The 24,072-nt window shown below is 47.7% G+C and overlaps 1 protein-coding gene across 1 annotated transcript in view; it reads right to left on the bottom strand.

The window, feature by feature from the left end:
- Nucleotides 1-10,199: 10,199 nt before the first annotated feature.
- TM2D2 (TM2 domain containing 2) overlaps nt 10,200-24,072 on the bottom strand; it is a 30,610-nt gene continuing 16,737 nt past the window's right edge. Inside the window, exons 3-5 of the mRNA XM_063931604.1 lie at nt 22,897-22,984; nt 20,396-20,511; nt 10,200-10,766 (exon numbers count right to left, since the gene is read on the bottom strand). Of these exons, the coding sequence (XP_063787674.1) occupies nt 10,553-10,766; nt 20,396-20,511; nt 22,897-22,984 (418 nt within the window). The 3' untranslated portion in view covers nt 10,200-10,552. The remainder of the gene's footprint in view (nt 10,767-20,395; nt 20,512-22,896; nt 22,985-24,072) is intronic.

Raw genomic sequence — 24,072 nt, 5'->3', positions numbered from 1 at the left:
TGAAATCGTCATCTGAAGCCACCTTGCCAGTGTCTGCTTATCAGCAGGCCATCTTCTCTTGTGAAATCCATAGAGGATGAAGAGAGAATCTGTCTTTCTGATGGCACTGGTACGATCCACGTAGATCCTTAAGGCACGGACCATGTCCAGCGATGCATCTCCCACAGAAAGGCCCGGTACCTGGAAAGTCAGGACTACAATTTCTTCGTTAAGGTGGAATTTAGACACCACCTTGGGAAGATACCCAGATCTAGTCCTGAGAACTGCTTTATCTGGATAAAAAAAATCAGAAATGGGGAACGACATGACAATGCCCCTAAATCTGACACTCTTCTAGCCGACATCATGGCCAGTAGAAAGAGAACTTTAGCTGTCAACCATTTAAGATCCACTTTATTAAGTGGTTCAAATGGGGCAACTTGAAGGGCCTTTAGGACTAGATTTAAACCCCAAGGCACTGTAGGAGGAACAAAAGGAGGTTGAATGCACAGCATTCCCTGGAAAAAAGTACGCACATCCTGTAAGTTGGCAATTTTCATTTGGAACCATACAGTCAAGTTGACACTTGCACTCTCAAGGAAGCCACCTTCAAACCTTTATCCATTCCTGCCTGAAGGAATGCTAAGACCCTGGAACCTCTCAAAGACTTAGGGTCCATTTTCCATTCACTGCACCAATGAATGAATGTTTGCCATATTCGGTGATAAATGCGAGCTGAGGAAGGTTTCCTTGCTCTGAGCTTTGTTTGAATTACCTGTTGTGAAAATCCTCTTGACTTCAGGATAGAAGTATCAAGAGCCATGCCATCAAAGACAGTCGATCCAGATGTCTGTGATAACAAGGACCCTGCATCAGTAGATCTGGACGTTGAGGGAGCAGGAGTGGGGCATCCATCGACATTCTCTGCAGATCTGTGTACCAGTACCTTCTGGGCTAAACCGGAGCTATTAGTATCACGGCACCCTTTCCTTGCTTTATCTTTCTCACCACCCTGGGTAATAGAGTGATTGGAGGAAACACATAAGTCAGATGAAAGTCCCATCTCACTGACAGGGCATCCACAAAGATTGATCTGGGATCCTTTGTTCTTGACCCATTTGCGAGAACTTTGTTGTTCTGACGGGACGCCATGAGATCTATCTCTGGCAACCCCCACTTGTCTACTAGGGTTTGGAAGACCTCCGGGTGTAGAGCCCATTCAATTGCCTGAATGCAGGAGCGGTTCTTGGTGCGGGCAATCAGTGCCTGCACCTGGGGTGCTGCGGCCTGCGGGCGCGGCCACAGTCACCCGCTGCCTACCCGCACCCCGGCTGCAGCAGACGCTGTGGGCTGTGTGCGCGCCCACTGCAGCCGGCTCCATCGTCAGACACTAGAGGTCATAATTGACCTCTAGTGTCTGTGCGGCGCTGCTATGGGAGAGACGTCATGATGTCTCTCCCATGGCGAGGAGCGGGCGGCCAGAAACAGGGCAGCAGTGGTTGGGAGCAGGAGAAGAACTGGTAAGTATTGTTTTTTGTTTATTTTTTGTGTTTGTAAGCGGCTACTAGAGGGCACATCAACAGAGGCCACAACTACTGGGGGCACAACTACTGGGGCAAATCTACTGGGGGAACAACTACTGGGGGCACAGCTACTGTGGCCACAACTACTGGGGCAAATCTACTTGGGGCATAGCTACAGGGGGCAAATCTACTTGGGGCACAGCTACAGGGGCAAAACTACATGGGGCAAATCTACTTGGGGCCACAACTACTGGGGCATAGCTAGAGGGGGAAAATCTACAGGAGGCACAGCTACTGGGGGCACAGCAACAGGGCACAACTACTGGGGCAAATCTACAGGGGGCACAACTACTTAGGCAAATCTACAGTGGGGTACAGCTACAGGGGGCATACCTGTGGCCACGCCCCTACTTTTTTGCTGCGTACTGTTTTACCAGGGGGGCGCCAGTGGAAACCTTTGCCCTGGGCACTACGAGATGTAGAACCGGCCCTGCCTGAGTGGCATGTCGACTGAGAAAATCCGCTTCCCAGTTTAGGACTCCCTGGGAACACTGCAGACAAGGCTGGATGATGAAGTTCTGCCCAGTTTAGTATGTGACTTACCTCCTTCATCGCTTTTCGGCTGCGAGTTCCTCCCTGATGGTTGAGGTGCGCTACTGCCGTCGCATTGTCCGAGCAGATCTGAACTGGTTTTCCCTGAAGAATGTCCTTTGCCTGAATCAGTGCCATGTATATGGTCCGAAGTTCCAATATATTTATTGGCAGGCAAGCTTCTTCCTTGGTCCATTTTCCCTGGAAACACAACCTTCCTGACACTGTTCCCCAGCCCTGGAGACTGGCATCTGTTGTCAAAAGGGTCTTCACTTGTCCAGATGGGATGTCTGTAGCCACCAGGCTAATGACCTTCTTACTTCTATCGTAAGAACCATAGTCTGTGTTTTTATCATCTGATGCAACTCATTCCATTTGGCCAGAATCAGATGCTGCAGAGGCCTCGAGTGGAACAGAACATACTCCACCATGTCGAATGTTGACACCATCAATCCCATCACACGCATTGCTGCGCGAATGGATACTTTTTGACTGTGGAGCAAGTCCTGAATCCTTGACTGAACCTTGGATATCTTGTTCAGAGGCGAGATTACGCTCTGAAGACTTGAATCCAGTACAGCCCCCAAGTGAGTCATCCACTGTGACGTAACCAGAGATGATTTTGCCCAATTTATGAGCCACCCGTGCCTTTGCATACACGTTATTGTCTGTTGCAGATGACATAGGAGCAATGCCTGCGACTGTGCCAGGATTAAAAGATCGTTGAGGTATGGAAAAATTCTTATCACCTGCTGGCGGAGATAAACTGCCATTACCACCATAATCTTGGTAAATACTCTGGGGGCTGTGGCTAAACAAAAAGGTAGGGCCTGGAACTGAAAATGGAGGATAGTGAACATGAGAAAGCACTGATGGGACAGGGCTAAAAGAACATGTAGGTAAGCATTCTGTCTATCCAGGGATACCATATAATCCCCTGGCTCCATGACCAAAATGATGAAACGTAAAGTTTCCATATGAAACCGAGGTACCCAAATGTACTTGTTCAGCACTTTGAGATTGAGAATGGGCCGAAATGACCCATTTGGTTTCTGAACTAGAAACAGGTTAGAGTAAAAACCCTGTCCTCATTGCGCAGGAGGAACTGGAATGACTACTCCTGACTGAAGCAATTTCTGAATTGCCTTTTGCAAAGCCTTGGCCTTCGTCTCTACCCGAGACAGGCTGGTACAAAAAAAACTTTTGAGGAGGTTGCTTCTTGAAGGCAAAAGCATAACCTAGAGATACTGCTTTCTGCACCCAGGCATCTGTAGACTGCTGCCAGATCTGTGCAAACTGTAGTCGACCCCCCATCCTGGGATCCCCCAGGTGGAGGCGCGCACCATCAGGCTGATGGCTGGCTTATCATCTGTTTTACCACCCGGTCCTCTGGTAGCCCAATGCTTTTTAGTCTTACTAGACTTGTATTGGGACTGCCTGCCATCACTTTTTCCTTTAGCTTTTCCTTGAGACCGAAAGGGCCGAAAAGCCGGAACTTTAGGTTTGAAATTGTATGTGGAAGGAAACTTTACCTTCTTGGATTCTGCTTCCGACTCCAAAATATCCGTCAATTCTTTACCAAAAAGAATATCTCTAGAAAAGGCAGAGATTCCAAAACCTTCTTAGATTCTGTATCAGCTTTCCACATATGTAGCCAAACTGCTCTGCGAGCAGCGATTGTCGAAGCTGATGCCCTGGAGGCAATAGTACCCATGTCCAATGCTGCTTCTTCCAAGAACATTGCAGCCTGTTTTATATGTGCTATATGGGATTTTTGCTCTATAGATGCTATTGAAAAATCCCCCTCCAATGCATCAGCCCAGGCAGCCACTGCCTTTGCCATCCAAGCTGAATCCATGGCTGGCCTTATGACTGCCCCAGACAAGGAAAAAATATTTTTTAAAAAACCATCCACTCTCCTATCCGTGACATCATTTAATGATGTTGAAGACAAAGGTAATATAGATCGAATCACATGCGTATCTACTTTAGGAGCCATCTCTCTTTTTAAACAATCCCCAACTGGAAGAGGATAATTGGAATTCCATTTCTTAGGAATTCTAAACTTCTTATTGGGCGTAGCCCAAGCCTCTTTCATGATTTCCTTCAGCTGATCTGACCCTGGAAACTCAGGCTTAACTGTTTTGGGACATTTAAACACAAGTGCCTTGGTTTTTAACACAGGATCTGCTGAATCCTCTAAGGAAAGAATGACTTTCATTGCTTTAATTAACTCAGTTATATCTACTGAGCTGAGACCTTCCTCCTCCTCTTCGTATGCCGAAGCAGAGTTTATTGAGCTTTCATCCTCCGATGAATCCTCATCTGAAACATGTGTAGCCTATGAGGAGAAAATTTACTTACCACTGGCTTATCAGCCTGTTTCTTTTGAGAGGCTGCTGCTGGAAGTGATAAACCACAGGTGGGAAGCTGCATGTAAGGGTTAATCGTGTCACCTATCCCTGGTACAGGAGTTGGAGGAATTATCCTGAGAGGTTAACACAGCTTTGCAAGACAAACATACTATGAGTGTTGGTGTTGCTGTGAGTGTATCTTCCTTATCTTTGCCGTTCATAGACATGATAAATAATCAACACTTCCACGGTGTACTACACAATTTGTGACTGTAATCACTTTAAGCTTTTTAAAGTGACATACAAATCGACCCTACCCATGCACCAGAGGATCGGAATAGAAAAACCCCCTGACAGAATATATAGTAAAGTCAGCAATTACACTAGCAGTCAGTCACGTTATACATTAGTATAATAAGCAATATGAGCACATCATCAACTACAACTACATTTCAAATATGTAGGAGAACATATTACTGAATCATGTTTAAACAGATCTACCGTATTCAGACACATAGTGAATGAAACAACAGTAATAGTATACATACTCATTTGCAATAGGCACTTATCTAACTATTCGTACTCCAAAGGTAGATAGAGACTTCGTGCTGTATTACCCATACTCAGTAGAGTGGGATACAGGGAGACTCACCTCGCTTCCAGGGCTGATCAATACAGTAGCGAATGCTACTGTGTACACTGCCACTCCATGAACCTATAGTGAACACAGGCGCATCCATCACACAGCCACTATGCTGCGACTGGGTCCCCTTTGTGTACAGCGTCTGAGATGGAGTGGGAAACAGTTCATGGCGGGAAACTCGGAAGAAACTGGTCATGAACTGGGGGAGGGGCGACCAGGAGAGCGTCTGACTCCCCACTGCTGACATCAACCCTAGGGATAACAGCCTCATACTATTCCTGGAGCCTCTGATCCCTAAGGCCTAGCGCTGGTGCACCCGAAGTGGCAGCCATGTCAGCGACTGTTTGGTAGTCTCCTCCCAAAACAGTGAAGTCGGAAGAAACTGGTCATGAACTGGGGGAGGGGCGACCAGGAGAGCGTCTGACTCCCCACTGCTGACATCAACCCTAGGGATAACAGCCTCATACTATTCCTGGAGCCTCTGATCCCTAAGGCCTAGCGCTGGTGCACCCGAAGTGGCAGCCATGTCAGCGACTGTTTGGTAGTCTCCTCCCAAAACAGTGAAGCTGTGTCCATATTCCCCTTCTAAGTGGAACCGATGCCTTGCCTTACCTTCCCCCCCGTGCTCCGGCCACAGCCTGGTAACGTCTGCTGGACCTGCTAGTATATCCAACACAGACGCCCTCTGAAACAGCACTGTACTCGTGGGTAAGCGATGTCGCGACCCGGCGGAGAGTTGTTGCAGCAACTCTTTCTAAGGTACGTATAAGACGATTTATAGAAAGAACACTCAAGAAAAAAATAGTAAGACTATAAAAATAAAATAAGAAAGCTTAGGGCTGCTAAAAACCAGCAGCCCTGTGACCATGCTCCGGCTCCTGCCGCACCAAACAAAACACTGATTTGCCTGAGCCAGGAGGCGGGATATATGGACGGGCCGATTGCATCCTGGGAGGCCAGAAGGCTTTGATTGATTGGTGCCAAACCGCTGTCGCTTCATCATATCCCAATGTTATCCTGTGGATAACCTGTGGACCCTGCTGTAGAAAAGCAGGTATTTAGGCTGCATTCAGTTACAATATGCCAAATGCCTTGAGAACATACACTGTATAAGAAAGAATAATATAAAAACTTACATGAATAATAAAATACTAAACAAAGTATTTACGTAGCATTTATGCCATGAAACCAACGGTGCGCAGAAACAATGGTCAAGTATACAATGTATGAGAAACAAAATCAGGCTCACATAAGCTGAGCAATGACTGCTGAGGTGACCAGTATAGGGCAGTCATTAAAAGCATCTTAAAGAAAATAAATAAAATCAGGGTATAAACAAAGAAATAATACAATGTATAAGAAACATGACAGCAATAGGAGAGAGTATAAAGAAGATGTAGATGCAGGACATATCAGGTATGTATTGATATCCACAAGGCTTCGTTTAAACTGTTTAATTTGGTTTAAACCAGTTTTTTTTTTTTTTAATTAATGTAGATAGACATTTTAAAACATTCAAAGTCCACTCAGAGATACTGTAGATGGTTTTCTATTGTCTTATAGAATTGTTAGGGGAGGATTTTGTGGAGTCTTCGCTGATGCTAGGCAGATTTAGTGCCTCTCTGATCTGGTTCACCCGCCCATCCTTCCTATTTCTCTGTTGTGTGTGTGAGAGTTTACTACATTGGTTCAGCTCGCTCAACTGAAGACCAGAAGCAACAAGAATGTGGAATAATACCATGGGGATTCACTTATAACAGGCTTTTTTTTTCTCCAAATATATTTATTGGGTTTTTTGTTTTTCATAAAAAGTGTACTCAAAGTATTAAAGTGCAATAAGAATGCGATCCAACCACAAAAATTACACAAAAGATGCGGGCGCATGGGCAGCGCCCATCCTGTGCATGCGCCTGCATTTACTGTGGGGGGTGCAGAAAATGCAATCACCTCTGCCTGTCAATCATAGGGACAGCAACTCTCCATTTCCTAGGTGGAGATGGAGCGTTGCGGGGGAAAGCCGGCAAAACAGGGGCGGCGTTAAACAGGGAGCGTGGCATGGGCGTGATTGCGGTGGCTGCGTGACATCACACGCAGCTGCTGCGATTGGAAAGATGGTGGCAGGTCCTCTGTGGGAGCAGCTAAGCTTAATTTTTGCTACCAAGCAGAACTTGTAATGCAATCGCAATTTCTGCTTGATAAAGGAGGGGAGTGGCAGAATTTGCAATCCATGAGATCGCGTGCTGGGGGCCGCCCATCACAGGGCAAGGCCGGCCAGCATGCTGAATTCAACCTGAATCAGGCCCAAAATTTGCTACGCGTCTAGTTTCCCTTCGTGGCGCTGGTCCCCGCCCCCCGCTGTGAAGGGAATCAGACGCTAAGCGTCTAGTTTTCCTTCATGGAGAGGACCTTTGCTGTGCGGTGCGCGATGACGTCATCGCGCACCGCACAGCATTGTGGCAGAGACGCTAGGGGTCATAATTGACCTCTAGTGTCTATGCTGTGCTATGGGAGAGACGTCATGACTGACGTCTCTCCCATAGATCCGAGGAGAAAAGCGGCGCCGGCGGAGGTCTGGAATCAGGAGCGGGGATAGTAAGTATGCTGTTTTTTTTTTCCATTTCCTTTCAGCGGCGCTGCAAATGGGGGCGTGACTGACCACGCCCCCGTATTAAGCCACACCCCTAACTTTTGCCCAGGGCGCCACCAGGGCAAGGACCGGCCCCGTGTGTGCTCGTTCTATTACGAGGTCTGAGCAGGAGTCTGTAATTTGCAATAAGCTGGGAAGCAAAATTTTGAGAAAGTCCAGCAATTACAGCCCTTCAAGAGTTTCGGGGAGCCCCACCACCCTCAAATTCTCTCTTCTCAATCTATTCTCAAGGTTATCTAATTTGTTTAATATTAGAGATTGAGAGGGTAATTCAGACCTGATCGCTAGGCTGCGTTTTCGCACACCATGCAATCAGGTATGAACTGCGCATGCACAGCAATGCGTAGGCGCTTCGGTCCACAGCGTCAGGATGTGCGAGAAAAGCAATCGCATGGGAGATCGCAAGGTGACTGACAGGAAGAGGCCGTTTGTGGGTGGCAACTGACCGTTTTCAGGGAGTGTCCGGAGAAACGCAGGAGGGACCAGGCGTTTGAAGGGAGGGTTTCTGACGTCAGCTCTGGCCCCGATCATCGCACTGGAAGAGTTAAGCCCTGGGCTGTGCAGGGACTGCACAAACTTTTGTTTGTACAGCTTCCTGCACATGCGATCGCACCCCTGCACAGCGATTTTCCCCTCCCCCTGTAAGCAGCGACTCCCTATTCGCAGGGATGCAAGAAACGCACCCTACCGATCAGGTCTGAATTAGGCCCCTAGTGCAGTCCTGTTTAACTCGGGCCACCTTGAGTGCTGCCAATCCTGAGAACACCTCTCCCACTCTGTTCATTTACTTTCACTTTCTGTGTTAGCTGGTTCAACTGCTCTGTAATGCTGGATGTTTACTGTTGCAGCAAGGTACCCATAGCCTCTCTGAATGCCACTATCATATCCCTATAGGTAATGTGTGTGTCTGGGGAAGAAATAACTGTATTTGGTGAATGACTAGTGGTGTTTCTGCTCACAGGAGGTGTCTGGGGAGGATAGGAAGAAGCAGGGTCAGCCTCATCAACAGTGCCTGCAGTGTCTGGTGCAATCTTGGATTTCTGGCCACCTTGCTGTGATTTCTGTTTGGATCTCTGATGAAGGTGTTTTTGGGGGGGGGGGGGGACGTCCCGGGGGCCATTTTGGAGGCTGTAAATCTACCTTGAAATGCTATTTAGAGCGAGTGGCAGCAGAGCAGCTCCGGAATGCAGCCTCACAGGAAGGTTTTTTTTTTTTTTAAGAAGTCACAGCGCCGTGTGTCACAGAATATTAAACAAAAAGTGTTTATGGAGTCTCGTGTCAGTCAGTGTGCAGAGCAGCAAAAAATCACTAGGAAAATGGCACAGAAGCCATTTTCCTGGTGTTTTGCGCATGCACAATACAGGAGTGACTGTGCACATACTTCCTGTCCCCTGAGACCTGTGCAGTAAACTCTAGAAAAAAGCCAGAGTCTAGTGTGCTGCCAGAGAGGTGGTGGGCCATACGGAGCCTGGCATGCAGGCCTTCTCCTCTCTTAAAATACCTCTGCTTGCACCACACAATGTATTGAGGCTAGGTATATGAGGACACATCTGTAAGTGCATGGCTGGGAGTTTTGGTGACACAAATGGTGAGAAATGGTCTAATTCTAGCGTTATTGAGAAGGTGGAAGTGGCAAGATTGTGAGACTGGATGTGGGAGGTGATGGAGGGAGTAATTAAGGAGGATGTCCAGACAGTGACAGAGGGGAGGGTGGTATTGTCAACAGAAGAGGGGAGGTCAATGGGTCTTGGATGTGGGGGAGGGGGGCGGTGCGGTAAGTGAAATACAATGAGTTTACTTTTAGATACATTGACTTTGGGAAAGTGCTGGGACATCTAGGTGGAAATGGCAAGATGTCAGACACACAAGAAGAGAGAGAGAGAGAGAGAGAGAGAGAGAGAGAGAGAGAGCGAGAGAGAGAGAGAGAGAGCGAGAGAGAGAGGCAGATTTGGGTGCAATCAGCATATAGATGGTATTAGAGACTAAGAGCTGGTTAGATCACCAACAGAGGAGGTGTAAATGTAGAAGCCAAGAACAGACACATGAGGGACAGGTAGAGGGGAAGCTGGTGTCAGAGTAGAAGACAGAGAAGTAACGGTTAGAGAGAAAATAAGGTCAAGGAGCTTGAACGACTGGAGAGTTTGGAGGCGAAGGCGGTACACACTGTCAATGGCTGCAGATAGTTCCAGGAGGAAGAGAGAAGCAACTCTTGGATCTGGCAATAAGAACTGACCTTGGTAAAGGCAGTTTATGTGGAGTGGAGGGAATGGAAAACGTAATGAAGCGGTGAGGTATGGATATGCAGGGATCGTGGAGGCAAAGCAGAGAGATAGGGCGGAAGATTATAGTTTGAGGAGGAGTCTGGGTCAAGTAATGGATTTTTGATGATGGCTGAACCGAAGGCACTTTTGTAGCTCCCCTGTAATGTTCAGCATATACAGAATGCCAAGAGGCTGCAGAAGTATAATGTCGGTCACTTTTATTAAACTTTAAACCAAGACATTATAATACACTATAATGTATTTACAGTATTGTATCTTACAATAGAGACCAATTATAACAATGGCTCTGTGTGTTCAGCTTTTGTGTAATTTCAGAGGTAACCGATAGTCAAAGGATTGATTCCTTCCTTGATTACATTAAAGGTGAAATAAATTATCATAAAAAAATTAAATAAACAAAGCCATCTTTGGCGATGATGTACCCTATGAAACATGTTTGAATAGGCAAATCTGCGGCAGAGGGTCTCAGCATATTACAGTTCTTCTATAGAAGTCCACAGCCGGAGGAGAGCTGACAATCCCCGATGTATGTATCAGTAGATGGTGCACCAGTTGCTGTTGTCGCTCGGCATTAGCCCTCCGGTGATGAGTAGTATAAGGTCTACAAACCACCAGATGCCCAGGCCTCCAAGAGTGAGAAGTTTCCCCACAGCGGCACCTGTATGTCCCAGGCAGAAGCGGTCTACCCCAAAGCAGCCCAGGAAGAAGGAGTAGAGCAAAGTGGTGATGAAGTAGTGACCGGTGTACCTGGTAGAAGACAAGGACAAATTACATGAGTAACAATGAACTGGTCACAGAATGGCCTCATTGTACATTTATTCTGTATTTATATTATGTAGCACATAAATAAGTCTGTCCTAAGGCTTCAGTTCTGCACCTAAAAAATAGAATTTTAAATACCTACCGGTAAATCCTTTTCTCGTAGTCCAAAAGGGATATTGGGGACACATTAGTAAAATGGGCTATAGACGGGGTCCAAAGGAGCCAGTACACTTTAAATTTCTTCAACTGGGTGTGCTGGCTCCTCCCCTCTATGCCCCCTCCCGCAGGCAGTTATAGGTAAAACAGTGCCCGAAGGAGAAATTACATACTTGAGAGTAGGAACACAACAATAAGTATGGGGAGATTTACACACCAGCACACCATAACATAACTTGGCCAGCAACAGCTGGCAACAAACAGCAACAGCTGAACAGGTAAAACATAAAAGAACCTGCAGAAAGTCACCGCACAGAGGCGGGTGCCCAATATCCCTTATGGACTACGAGAAAAGGATTTACCGGTAGGTATCAAAATCCTATTTTCTCTAGCATCCATAAGGGATATTGGGGAACACATTAGTACGATGGGGATGTACCAATGCTTCCAGAACGTGCGGAGACTGCTGTAGCACCGCCTGCCCAAACTGGGTATCCACTTTGGCCAGGGTATCAAACTTGTAGAACTTCAAAGGTGTTCTTTCCCGACCAGGTAGCAGCTTGGCACAGTTGCAGGGCCGAGACTCCACAGGCAGCCGTCCAGGAAGACCCCACCGATCTTGTAGAGTGGGCCTTCAGATACTGTGGAACAGGTAAGGCTGCCGACATAGGCCTGTTGGATAGGGAGCCTAATCCAACAAGCAATGGACTGCTTTGAAGCAGGGCAGCCCTTTTTTCTGCGCATCATACAGCACGAACAAGGAATCCATTTTTTTGACACGAGCCGTCCTCTTGACATAGATCTCCAAGGCTCGCACCGCATCCATTACCTCCAGAGGGGCAGAAGTGCCAGAACTGGATGGAATCACAATAGGTTGATTCAAGTGAAACGCGGAGCCCACCTTTGGCAGGAACTGCTGTCTAGTCCTGAGCTCCGCTCTGTTCTCGTAAAAGACCAAGTATGGACTTTTACATGATAAGGCTCCCAATTCTGAGACACGCCGAGCTGAAGCCAGAGCCAGTAACAGCACTGTCTTCCACGTGAGGTACTTATCTTCTACCGTCGTCAGAGGTTCAAACCAGGAGGACTGTAGAAATCTTAACACCACATCCAAATCCGAAGGTGACGTAGGCGGCACAAACGGAGGTTGTATGTGAAGTACACCTTGCAAGGTCTGGACTTCTGTCAACATAGCCAACTTCTTCTGGAAGAAGATCGAAAGAGCTGAAATCTGGACAGTAATGGATCCCAGACATAAGCCTCTATCCACTCCAGCCTGCAGGAAACTAAGGAATCTCCCCAAGTGGAATTCAGCAGATGGTAATGTGCGTTCCTCGCACCAGGAGACATCTCTCCGCCAGATATGATGATAGTGTTTTGACGTCACAGGTTTCCTGGCTTGCACCATAGTGGCAATGACCTTTTTGGAAAGTCCCTTGTGAGGTAGGATGTTCAGCTCAACTTACATGCCGTCAAACGAAGCCGCTGTAAGTCCGGGTAGACGAACAGACCTTGCTGAAGAAGATCCCTTCTAACTGGCAGAGGCCAAGGGTCTTCTATGGACATTCTCAGAAGATACGCATACCACACTCTCTGGGGCCAATCCGGGGCACGCAGTATTGCTTGTACTCCCTGATGCCGGATCCTCTTGAGCACATTTGGGATCAACGGAATCGGAGGAAATACGTAGACCAGCTAGTAAGGTCATGGCGATGTCAGTGCATCCACTGTTCACGCCTGAGGGTCTCTGGTTCGCGAGCAATAGCAGCAAAGTTTCTTGTTGACGCGAGACGCCATCATGTCGATCTGGGGGCAACCCCACCTGTCGATGATCTGTTGAAACACCTGAGGGTGTAGGCCCCACTCCCCTGGGTGGAGATCGTGGCGAGTCAGGAAATTTGTTCCCAGTTTTCCACTCCCGTAATGAAGATTGCAGACAGTGCTCTTGCATTTATTTCCGCCCAGAGGAGTATTCTTGATACTTATCGCATGAAGGCCCGGCTTTTTGGCCCTCCTTGTCGTTTGATGTACGCCACAGCCGTGGCGTTGTCAGACTGTACCTGAATTGCCTGATCCCGGAGCAAAAGGGAGGCCTGAATCAGAGCATTGTAGATAGCCCGAAGTTACAGGATGTTCATCGGAAGTAGGGCCTCTTGGGCAGACCACCTGCCCTGGAACTGCGCCCCTTGGGTGACAGCTCCCCATCCTCTCAGACTCGCATCCATCGTGAGGAGGATCCAATCCTGAATCCCGAAGCGTCGACCTTCCCGGAGACTGGAAGACTGCAGCCACCACAGGAGTGAAATCCTGGCCTGGGGTAACAGTTGAATCATCCGATGCATCTGAAGATGGGAACTGGACTTGTTCAGGATGTCCTATTGAAAAGGTCTGGCATGAAACCTTCCATACTGAATGGCCTCGAATGAGGCTACCATCTTTCCCAACAATCTTATGCAAATATGAATGGATACTCGAGCCGGTCTGAGAACCATGCGAACCATTTCCTGGAGAGATCTCACTTTGTCCTCTGGAACACTTTCTGTGCTACAGTATCCAGTAGCATTTCCAGAAACAGGAGCCGCTGAGACAGCTCCAGGTGGGACTTCTGCAGATTGAGGATCCACCCGTGGTGTGACAGAAGGTGGATAGTGTGATTTATATGGAGCAGTAGAAGCTCCCTAGAACTCACTTTTATCAGGAGATTGTCCAGGTAAGGGACCACGTTGACCCCCTGGACTCTGAGCTGGAACATCATTTCCGCCATCACCTTCGTGAACACCCTCGGAGCTGTAGACAGGCCGAAGGGTAACGCCTGGCACTAGTAGTGATCGTTCAGCAGGGTGAACCTCAGATAGGCCTGATGAGGAGGCCAAATTGGGATATAGAGGTAGGTGTCCTTGATATCCATGGACACTAGGAATTCCTGTTGTTCCAGGCCTGCTTTCACTGCTCTTAAAGATTCCATCTTGAATTTGAAAACCTTAGGTAAGGATTCAAGGACTTCAGATTCAAAATGGGCCTCACGGACCAGTCTTGTTTTGGCACTACGAACAGACTGGAGTAGTAACCTTGTCCTTGCTGTTGCAGGGGTACTGGAACAATGACTTGGGACTGGACTAACTTTGTGATGGCCAGTAGTAGCGTAACACGCATATTTTCCAAAGCTGGTAAGCTTGATTTGAAAAATCGTTGGGGAGGAGCACCGTCGAACTCCAGCTTGTATTCTTGAGAAATAAGGTCCCTTACCCAGGCGTCCTGGCAGGATTTTTCCCAGATGTGGCTGAAGTGACGTAACCTAGCTCCCACCTTGAGATCCTCCCGGGGTGGGCGGGCACAGTCATCCTGAGGATTTTGCGGAAGCTGAGCTGGTGCTCTGTTCCTGAGAGCCGGCAACGGCTGGTTTCTTAAGTTTACCTCTGGTGCCTCTAGCTGCATTGGATGCACCTCTGGCCCTAGATCGAAATCTGGTGGACCGATAGGAATGAGTAGACGGTCCCGGGTAGGTACGTCTAGCAGGCGGAGCCCCCCCCCCCCCCCCCCCGAGGGAAGAAACGTGGATTTCCCAGCAGTAAGTGTGCAGATCCATGCGTCCAATTCGCCTCCGAAGAGCCATTCACCTGTAAAGGGAAGAGATTCCACATTGCGTTTGGAGTCAGCGTCTGCAATCCACTGATGCAACCATATGGCTCTGCGTGCTGACACAGCCATAGCAGTGGTCCTAGCATTAATATTGCAAATCTCTTTTAGGGAGTCACAGAGGACTCTTGCCGTGTCCTGAATTTGTTTTAGGAAAGTTACCGTAGTAACCAGGGTCATGTCACCCGAGAGACCCTCCTGAATTTGAGTAGCCCAGGAATTAATTGCATGGGTCATCCAGCAACCTGCAATGACCGGTCTTTGAGATATACCTGCAGCAATGTAGATAGATTTCAGTGTGGTCTAAATTTTTCTATCCCCCGGGTCCTTTACTGTAAAGGAGCCCGGAGCCGGGAGTACCACATTCTTAGAGAGGCGAGAGACAGATGTCTACAGCTGGAGATTCTTCCCAGAACTTTATGACCTCAGGGGCAAAGGGGAATGTATGCAAAAAACGTTTCGACACCTGATATTTGTTATCTGGATTTTTCCAGGCTAGCTTAAATAAATCATCTAATTCTTTAGAATCAGGAAATGTGACAGCCAGTTTGTCTTGAGGGAGGAAAAAACGACTGCTGATTTGCAGCGCCTTCTAGGGGGAGCTTTTGTCACGTCCCGGAGCCTTACCGTGCAATCGGTGCCGCGGCGGTTTCCGCACAGGTGTCTGGCGGGCAGCGGCGGTGCTGGGCTGCTGCGACGGGTCCGTGTGTGGCGGTGAGGGGATGCTGTGGCAGGTTCGCTCGCAGTAGCCGGAGGCTGCTGCAGCAGGCTTGCTGGCACTAGGGAGCAGCTTCCGGAGAGGCCAGGGGGAGTTCTGGTGTTAAACACTAAATGTGCCTGCTACACAGGGGTCGCCATGTTGGAGACCAAAGCTTGAACCTATTGCACATGCTCATTCTGTCCAGCCAATCCAGGGAGATCTCTCCTCTTAAAAGGGAGCTGGTTCAGGTTATGAGTGCCAGTGCTTCAAGTTACTACTTAGGTGTAGGATCTCCAGCCCTGTGCTCCCAGGTTACTTCGGTATCTTGGTTACTCTCCAGCTTTGCTCTGCCTCGGTCTTTCTGATTGCAGCAGTCCCGCCGTCCCTAACCCGATACCATCTGAGAGGGGCGTACCCGGTAATCTAGATTCTTCAATGATCTTGGTCGTCGACAGTTACCGTGTTTTTAGCCTCGTTATCCAAGCCACAGCTCACCGTTCATTATCTTCAAGTGTTCTTCAGAAAAAAGAATAGAGGTAATGGTGGCGCTGGCAGGTCTGTGTATGTGTGCACCCTGGGATTAGCTGCCACCTGGTAAGGAGGTAGCCGGCCTCCTCAAGAACAAAACAATTAAGGAAAATTACCAGGTGGGCGCTCAATACCAATTGATGGACACAATGATAAAAATAAACCAGTTTATTACATAAATTAACAACATATAACACATAAAAATAAACAAGACCACAATGCAGTATTCATGTAAAACTGAGGTTCCGGAAACCTCTAATTAGAACAATATTAAAAACGAATTAAATGTACTCAGAAGGCAGTCGCAATACCTAAGTATTTAAGAGATAATTCTCCGATAGCTTTTAGTTGTGTTTAATTACTTGCCCAGATGTAGGAAACAAAAGAATACTTTTGCACAATCGAGCATATAGGTGTCCTCAAAATATATATTAAATTCCGATTTGGAAAGAGTTCATCACTTGCCAATTTGAATAGATGTGTGAGCGGTGCAAAAATTGAGAGTTGAAAAATAGCTGTTACTCACAGACTAGACAGTTTTTCCTTTACTGTACAGCAATAGTGTCGATGTATGTGGCCGCTTTCTATCACCCTGTGCACGGGTGAGACATCCGTTAGCGGCAGGACTCGTCAGCGGCGTAGTCCGTCTGTAGCGTCGGCAGAAAGCCGATCTCTCCTCCGGCAAACTGTAAGTGCACCGGTGCAGCGTTCTCCACCCCCAGTGCTGGTGGAATAGTGCTCACCAGAGTGGGACAACTGTAAGTGCACCGGTGCAGCGTTCTCCACTCTAGTGTTCTTCAGCCTCGTTATCCAAGCCACAGCTCACCGTTCACAGTTCATTATCTTCAAGTGTTCTTCAGCCTCGTTATTCAAGCCACAGCTCACCGTTCACAGTTCATTATCTTCAAGTGTTCTTCAGCCTCGTTATCCAAGCCACAGCTCACCGTTCACAGTTCATTATCTTCAAGTGTTCTTCAGCCTCGTTATTCAAGCCACAGCTCACAGTCTTCAATTTTCCAATTCACAGATTACCACCCGCAGTTCTTTATTTACAGTGATCATCCCATCTCGGTAGCCTCCACTTCCATTGCTCCTGACCCATGAGTAGGAATTACATCCAGCCACCTCGTCTTCTTCCCTCGCAAGTGTCCGCTTCCTCAGGCAAACCTCAGTCTCCGGATCCTCATTTCCAGCCGAGCGCGACAACTTTAGCACATCCCTTATAGCTAAAATGAGGGGTTCAATACCCTGTGTAGGAGTGGAATCCCCACTTATGGGATCCACATCGTCCCCAACATCCTGTATATCAGGGACGTGCAGTGAGCTAAATGGATCAGGAGGCACGGTTTAGCACCAGACCCAGATTTACATGCAATATTTGAGCCAAAGGGTGCATGTGGGCATTATACACAAGTGCAGCACTATAAATTCCTGGAAATTTGGTGAGATTTGATCAGAGATGTGCGGAAAAGATACAGAGGTGAGGCACTGCCTCACCTGTCAGACTTTTTACTCCAGAGTTTTGGCAATAACAATGCTTAGAATAATGCAAAGAAGATATTTCAAACATATTCTTTGTATTTTTCATATACTTTATACAGTCAAAACTCTGGCACAAACGTTAGCATGACAGGAAAGGTTCTGCCTCACCCCACCGCACGTCACTGCTGTATATCATCATCAGTATCTGATAGAAGTGCAGGTAAAGCACGTTTATGTGGACCTGCAGTAGAGAGGGGAGGATGGGAAACATCAGCCCTGGCAGCTAGATCTGCTACTGCCTGTTGCAGTTCTTGTGTTTTGTGGGCATTTGCAGTGAGCTGAGATGAGATATCAGACATCATAGTTTTGATTGCACCCAGCCAGGAAGGAAGGCTCGTGACCCTCCCCCACGTTCTCCTCAACGTTTTGTGAGGACTGACTACACTGCTCACATGAAATGGAACCAGATGGGAGTGGAGAGAATCTGGTATTACAGACACTGCATAACTTGTGTTTTACCATGACGAAAAGTAACACACAACCAATACACATACACTACAGACCGTTTTTCAATGCAAGCCTGCCCTATTGCATGTGAGAGGAGCCACAGAGGAAGAGAAGGCACCAGTACACCTATCGCTAGAGAACCCCAGTGAGGTCGTCAGCGCTTTTATATCAGTGAAAACGGTTTACAACGATTTCCCCTTTAGGAATAAGTAATGTGCACAAATAGCGGCTCTCTTCCTAAACAAAACCCGGTACCAGTGTTCCAGCGTGTGTCAGTCTGGAGGAGCAGTATGAGGCTGCTGCTGCTTATGCAGAGGAAGGCGCCGAAATGCCGGTGAGCCCGCTCAGATGTAGCTCCGCCCCCCGTAATGGCGCCAGAGCTACTGAATATATTTATACTGGCCATGTCTCAAACATGCTGTAACCTTACATGAATGCGTAGTTCAGCCCACCGCTAGCCAGTTTTACACAGGGGCTATAGCGGGTCCCCCCCAGGGAGGGACCTGTATGCTTCACCCGTTTGACAGCTGCACCATGAACCGGGGTACCCCCCAAGTGGGGCCCCGTTTGTACTCATCACTGACGTTCACCTTCAGGCATCTGTTAGGGGTGTGCTGCGGTTGCGAAAGCCAAGGTGCAGTGCCCCGCTTAACAAACAACCCCTCAGGACGGTGGTCGTGCAGCTGGGAAGCTGCTCTGCACCTTGCAAGGCCGGTGACCGTTTCCTCCCCCTAACTCCCATGGCGCAGGTATGCTGTTGCCCAAACAGCATACCAAAATAAACAAAAGTTTAAAATAAAATGAAGAAAAACTCTGGAGCTAGCAGAGTGTGCATCCTCTCCTGAGGGCACTTTTTTCTAAACTGTCTGTGGGAGGGGGCATAGAGGGGAGGAGCCAGCACACCCAGCTGAATAAATCTGAAGTGCACTGGCTCCTTTGGACCCCGTCTATACCCCATCGTACTAATGTGTCCCCAATATCCCTTATGGATGCTACAGAAATGTACTTAGCCTGATTGTGAGCTTCTCAGAGATCAAATAAATATCACCCAAAAAGTCAGATGATCACAGAGAAGAGTACACTACTTAAAAGGAATGTTTAAACTTACTTGTATTCCTGGTTTGCTGCTTATCACCATCATCAGTGTGCACTTGCACATGCCCTATACCAGCTGCACAAGATGAGTCTCCGAGGTGCCGTGTTTTTGCTTACATTGCATAGCTTGAAGAAGTTGTGTTGATGCACCCACACTGGACTCAGCTTATGCCAGAACCCATCATCACAACCCATTTCTGCCTCTTCGGTCATAAATGTACATACGATTGAGATGCGCATAACCCAGTACTTGCGTACGCTCTGATATGGAACATGCGCAGTACAGAAACACACAAGTTACACTCTGCTAGCAGACAGATGTTCCACTCCGTATCAGCCCTTGTGTCCAGGAATAATCAAATATAACTGTTACACTTTAAGACATATAGCGTAATTGCATCACATACATTCAGCGATGCTGCCAGAATATAATGGCTACATGTTACAGAACGCCCGCACCTGGGTGTCACCCGCCGAGGGGTGACACCAAAGTGACGGCTCCTGCTCAGTGACAGGAGCCAGGTGCTGCACTGTAACATTACACTGCAGCAACCCGACACCTGTCACTGAGCAGGAGCCACCACTGCAGCAAGAACACTCCCTGGGGCAGCCCACTCCTCCCGGATCCACGGTGTGATGAAAACGAGGTTCGGGACAGCGAGCCACGCCCCGTCCCACGAAGTCACGCCCCCATCCCGCAAAGCCACATTCCTTTTTTAACCCGCCGCACTGGAAGTAAAGGGGCAGAGCGACGCCTCTGATTGTATGCAGCCCTGTGCTTAGGAATACCTTATCGTTTTGTTGAGCTACAAAATAATGCTTTAATAATGAGAAATTAGAGTGGAAAATTAATGAAACATCATCACATAAGGCTTTCCTCCTGTCCTAACACACATTTCCTCACACTATTACATATCTTCCAGCAGTTTCATCCTACACCACTCTGCCTTTCCACCATTCTCCCAACCCATCCACTCATTCATTTACCTAGTTTTACAAGTCATTTCATTCCCTTGTAAAGTGCAATTATGGTTTACACTTGTGTAAATGACCCAATATCCATCTTATTATTATTAAAAACGAGGTGCGTAACAGCAGCACTAGAGAAAACATTCCTATAGACATTGATTCAGGCTACAACATGGCTGCCTATGCTTAAAACTTCCTCCAGGCGGCGGCAGCCAGGTCGGCTCAACAAGAAGGGGGGGTACTAGTATAGGTGGTCAGTGACGGGGCGTGAACGCGTCACTGCAGCCCTGCCCCCGTTATACAATGCCCAGATTATGCTCGCTAGCAGGCGGATGAGAGGGAGTGGGGAAGGCAGGGGGTGGGGGTTGCGGGCGGCTGGCCAGTTCTGGGAGACTTGCCTTCTTTTCTGGGGGGGCCGGGAGTGCCTCTGGATTTTCGGGAGCCTCCCGCCCATTCCGGGAGAGTAGGTGAATATGCTATAATCAAATGTATGCAGGTAAGAAGTGCTCTTTAGAAAAGTATTATTTGAAAAATCACATACTTAATACATGGCTTGTTCCCACGTTGGAAAGAACGAGCTCCAGCGCACTCAATCCCGACAAGGGCCCGGCACCACACCTTCGTGTGCACCACATCGCTATACGCCTGTCCCCCAAACTGAGGATTAGAAATGACCATGTTATTCACATTAAATAATATTCTAGTACTGCATGCATATAAAGGAGGAGGAGAGATGTGCAAGTGGACTTGAACAATCACTTAATAAATGATGGTACAACCCAAAATCAACCTGTTCAGCTGGAAAATGACTTACAAGAGGAGATATTGGTGCCGAGCAAAGAGAAAAAAAAAAAAAAAGTAGTAACTTCCCACCTGTGCAAAGCCATACTGAACTGCAGGTGGGGAGATGGAAAATATGCAGGTAAATTGCGTGTGTGTCCAAACTTAAATCTAAACTAAAGCTATCCAGCATTTGTAGGCTACATACAAAAGCAGCCAGTATTTAACCTGCATGCAAAAAACATGAATGTATTTACACCCCTTGCACTGCAACACGGTTTGTCCAGGTGCAAAGTTACGCCTGGTTTTGTTTGCTTTGTTCTCACTGAATCAGCCCCACTGTCTACACTACAAAAAACTACAGCGGATATAGGGCCTATTGCAGACCTGATCGCTGTTGTGCGAAATCGCACAGCGGGAGATTATCGAATGACTGCGCATGAACCGCACAGGGGCGAGCCCAGACAGCGACAGAATGGTGTGAAACTTTCGATCACTTGGCGTACGTAGTGTGATTAACAGGAAGAGGACATTTGCGGGTGGTAACTGCCCCTTTTCTGGGAGTGTCAGGAAAAACGCAGGCATTCCCAAGCATTTTAGGGTGCGACTTCAGCTCTGGCCCCGAACAGCCTGATTCTGTCGCACTGTAGGAGTAAGTCCTGGGCTACGCACAGACTGGAAAAATCATTAGATGGTGAGTGAGTTGCAAACGGATTTGCAGCTGTCCGCTGTATGGTGAAGTTTTCATACGGCATACGCATGCATTTGCACACTTGCACAGGGCGGGTTTTCACTCTCTATGGGAGGCGCAAAAACGCAGAGGAGCGATCAGGTCTCAATTAGGCCCATAGCGCGAGATTTGCCACCTTTGACATTTTAGTTTCTAACATGAAAAAGAAGAGTGGATTTGTTTGTGATTTCTTTTAAACAATAAAGAGAAAAAACAGACAGTAACCAATTAGATAGTTTTAACACTTGGTAGAAGCACCTCTGCTGCAATTATAGCAGTGAGTCTATCTGGCTAAGTTTCTACCTGCTGCACGCATTGTGGGGAGGGGGGCTAAAGTTTTCATACAAACACTACTCAATCCTGATAAGGCTGTATGGAGATCATTGGGAAATATCACATTTCTAATCATTCCACAAATTCTTCATGAGATTAAGGACTTTAAAATAAGATATGTGCACTATGTATATGATGTTATACCATATATGGGGGAAAAATGCTATTTAAAAGGTGGTGCGCTGACCTCTCATTAGTTTAGCAGTTATTACCACTTTATTCATGTTTAAAGCTCTTTTACTAATTTTGTCAGGAGAAATGAATGTGCCGTGCTTCCAACAGTTCTGTACCAATGGTACTGATAACTGGGGACAGTGATGAAATCTCTAGCTAACCCTGCACTTCCCCTACCTTATCCTCCGGTCATGTGGTATACAGCAGGAGTTCTTCCCTTATGGGCAGCTACCTGGACTTAGGGGGTCCTTCCCACCTGATCGTAGCGGTGCTAAATTTAGCACAGCTGCGATCACTTACACAGACATGCGGGGGAACGCCCAGCACAGGGCTAGTCCGCCCCGCATGTCAGTGCCCCCCCGAGTACAAAAGCATCACACAGCGGCGATGATTTTGTACTTGAAGAGTAGCTCCCCCGGCCAGCGCAGCTCCTGCGGCTTGCCGGGAGTTACTAGTTGCTGCCCCAGGTCACAGTGACTGCGTGTGTGGCCAGCCCGCGCCCCGAAAACGGAGGCCAAACGCCGCGCCGCCCCCTCCCGCCTCTACCTGTCAATCAGGCAGAGGCGATTGCTAGGCAACGACGGTCTTCGGCCGGCTGGCATGCGCCGACACACTGCAGCGCCAGCGCATGCGTAGTTCTTACTCGATCGTACTGCTGCGAACAACTGCAGCGTGCGATCGGGTCAGAAAGACTCCCTTAGAGTGGTGCGTCTGGCTGTGAGCAGCAGATGAGGACGTCACTCTGGATGGCACTGATGATCTATCATCCCCCCTGATCGCACATGCTGTCAGGGGGTGTCTGTTTCCTACAGTCGCCTCCTGTTGCATTTAGCATATTACTTGTACGGTATTCTATAGCTGCTTCCCTGCGGGCAATACCGTACAACTATGAATCAGGAGCATTGTAAGCTAAAATGAATAATAAAGAATGAAAGTCACAGATTGTCACAATGCAAAAACATCTCATACTGCAATAATAAAATGGAAATTAATACATAAAAATAAAATGCCTGCTGGGTATTCACCTTGGCGCATCCATATTCAAGATCTTGTTGGAAAGATACATTTCCTGTGTAGTCAACTGGATCGTCACATTCTATAAACTCTTCTGGTCTGAGAGACATAAACGGAGACGTGTTACAGAAAATATACGTTATGGTAAGAACTTACTGTTGATAACGGTATTTCTTCTAAGTCCACAAGATAACAATGGGATATGATGAAGCAACATCGGATTTGCACCAAGCAGTCAAAGCTTTTCTGGAGTCCAGGAATGCAACGGGCCCGTCCATATATCCCCGCCTCCTGGCTCAGGCAAATCAGTTGTATTCCAAAGCTCAAGGCAGGAGCATCATAGATAGCCCTAATCAGGCGAGAAGAACACACATGCACACCCTTCCGTACAAGAAGGAGGTTAGTGAGTAAAAGGATCCTCAAATCAGGTGCGTCAGGGTGGGATCCCTGTGGATCCTGTGGACTTAGGAGAAATACCGTTATAAACGGCAAGTTCTCACCATAACGTATATTTCTTGGCAGGGTCCACAGGTTATCCACAGGATAACAATGGGATTTCCTAAAGCAATTTAGTGGTGGAGACGCTTCTGATTGGACAGGAGAATCCTTCGCCCGAATTCAGCGTCATGAGAAGCAAAGGTATCCAAGGCGTAATGTCTAATGAATGTGTTAATGGACGACCATGTGGCCACCTTACATATCTGTTCTGCTGAAGCACCACGTTGTGCTGCCCATGATGAACCTACCTTACGAGTAGAGTGAGCAGAGACATTAGCCGGAACAGGGAGATCAGCCTGAGAATATGCTTCTGAAATTGTCATCCGAAGCCATCTAATCTTGCCAGTGTCACAACTGAGGGCCTGAGCTGAAGGGAGGCAGCCTCAGTTGTGGGGGCTGAGATGTACCGGAACCTGGGAGGTTGTATCAGACCCCTGGACATGTAAGTAACATGAATAATAACTGCCCGAAGGCGTGACCACGACAACTTGGATAAAAGTCAATGATGTTTATTATGACAACTCCGCAACACAGCAGCAATAAAAGAAAACGTAAAAGTCAGCAAAGAATAAATACAGTTCCTGGGTACTACAGGATGGCAGGAGCCACAGGGCACTGGTAGTGTGAGATAGTTCTTATGATCTTCTAGATGGAAAGTCCTTACCAGGCCCGACTGCAGCAATGGAGAT

This window comes from Pseudophryne corroboree, chromosome 6 (assembly GCF_028390025.1).
Source record: "Pseudophryne corroboree isolate aPseCor3 chromosome 6, aPseCor3.hap2, whole genome shotgun sequence".
Taxonomy (NCBI): Eukaryota; Metazoa; Chordata; class Amphibia; order Anura; family Myobatrachidae; genus Pseudophryne; species Pseudophryne corroboree.
The sequence above is the reverse complement of the archived record's forward strand: the minus strand, read 5'-3'. Positions and strand labels throughout refer to the sequence as shown.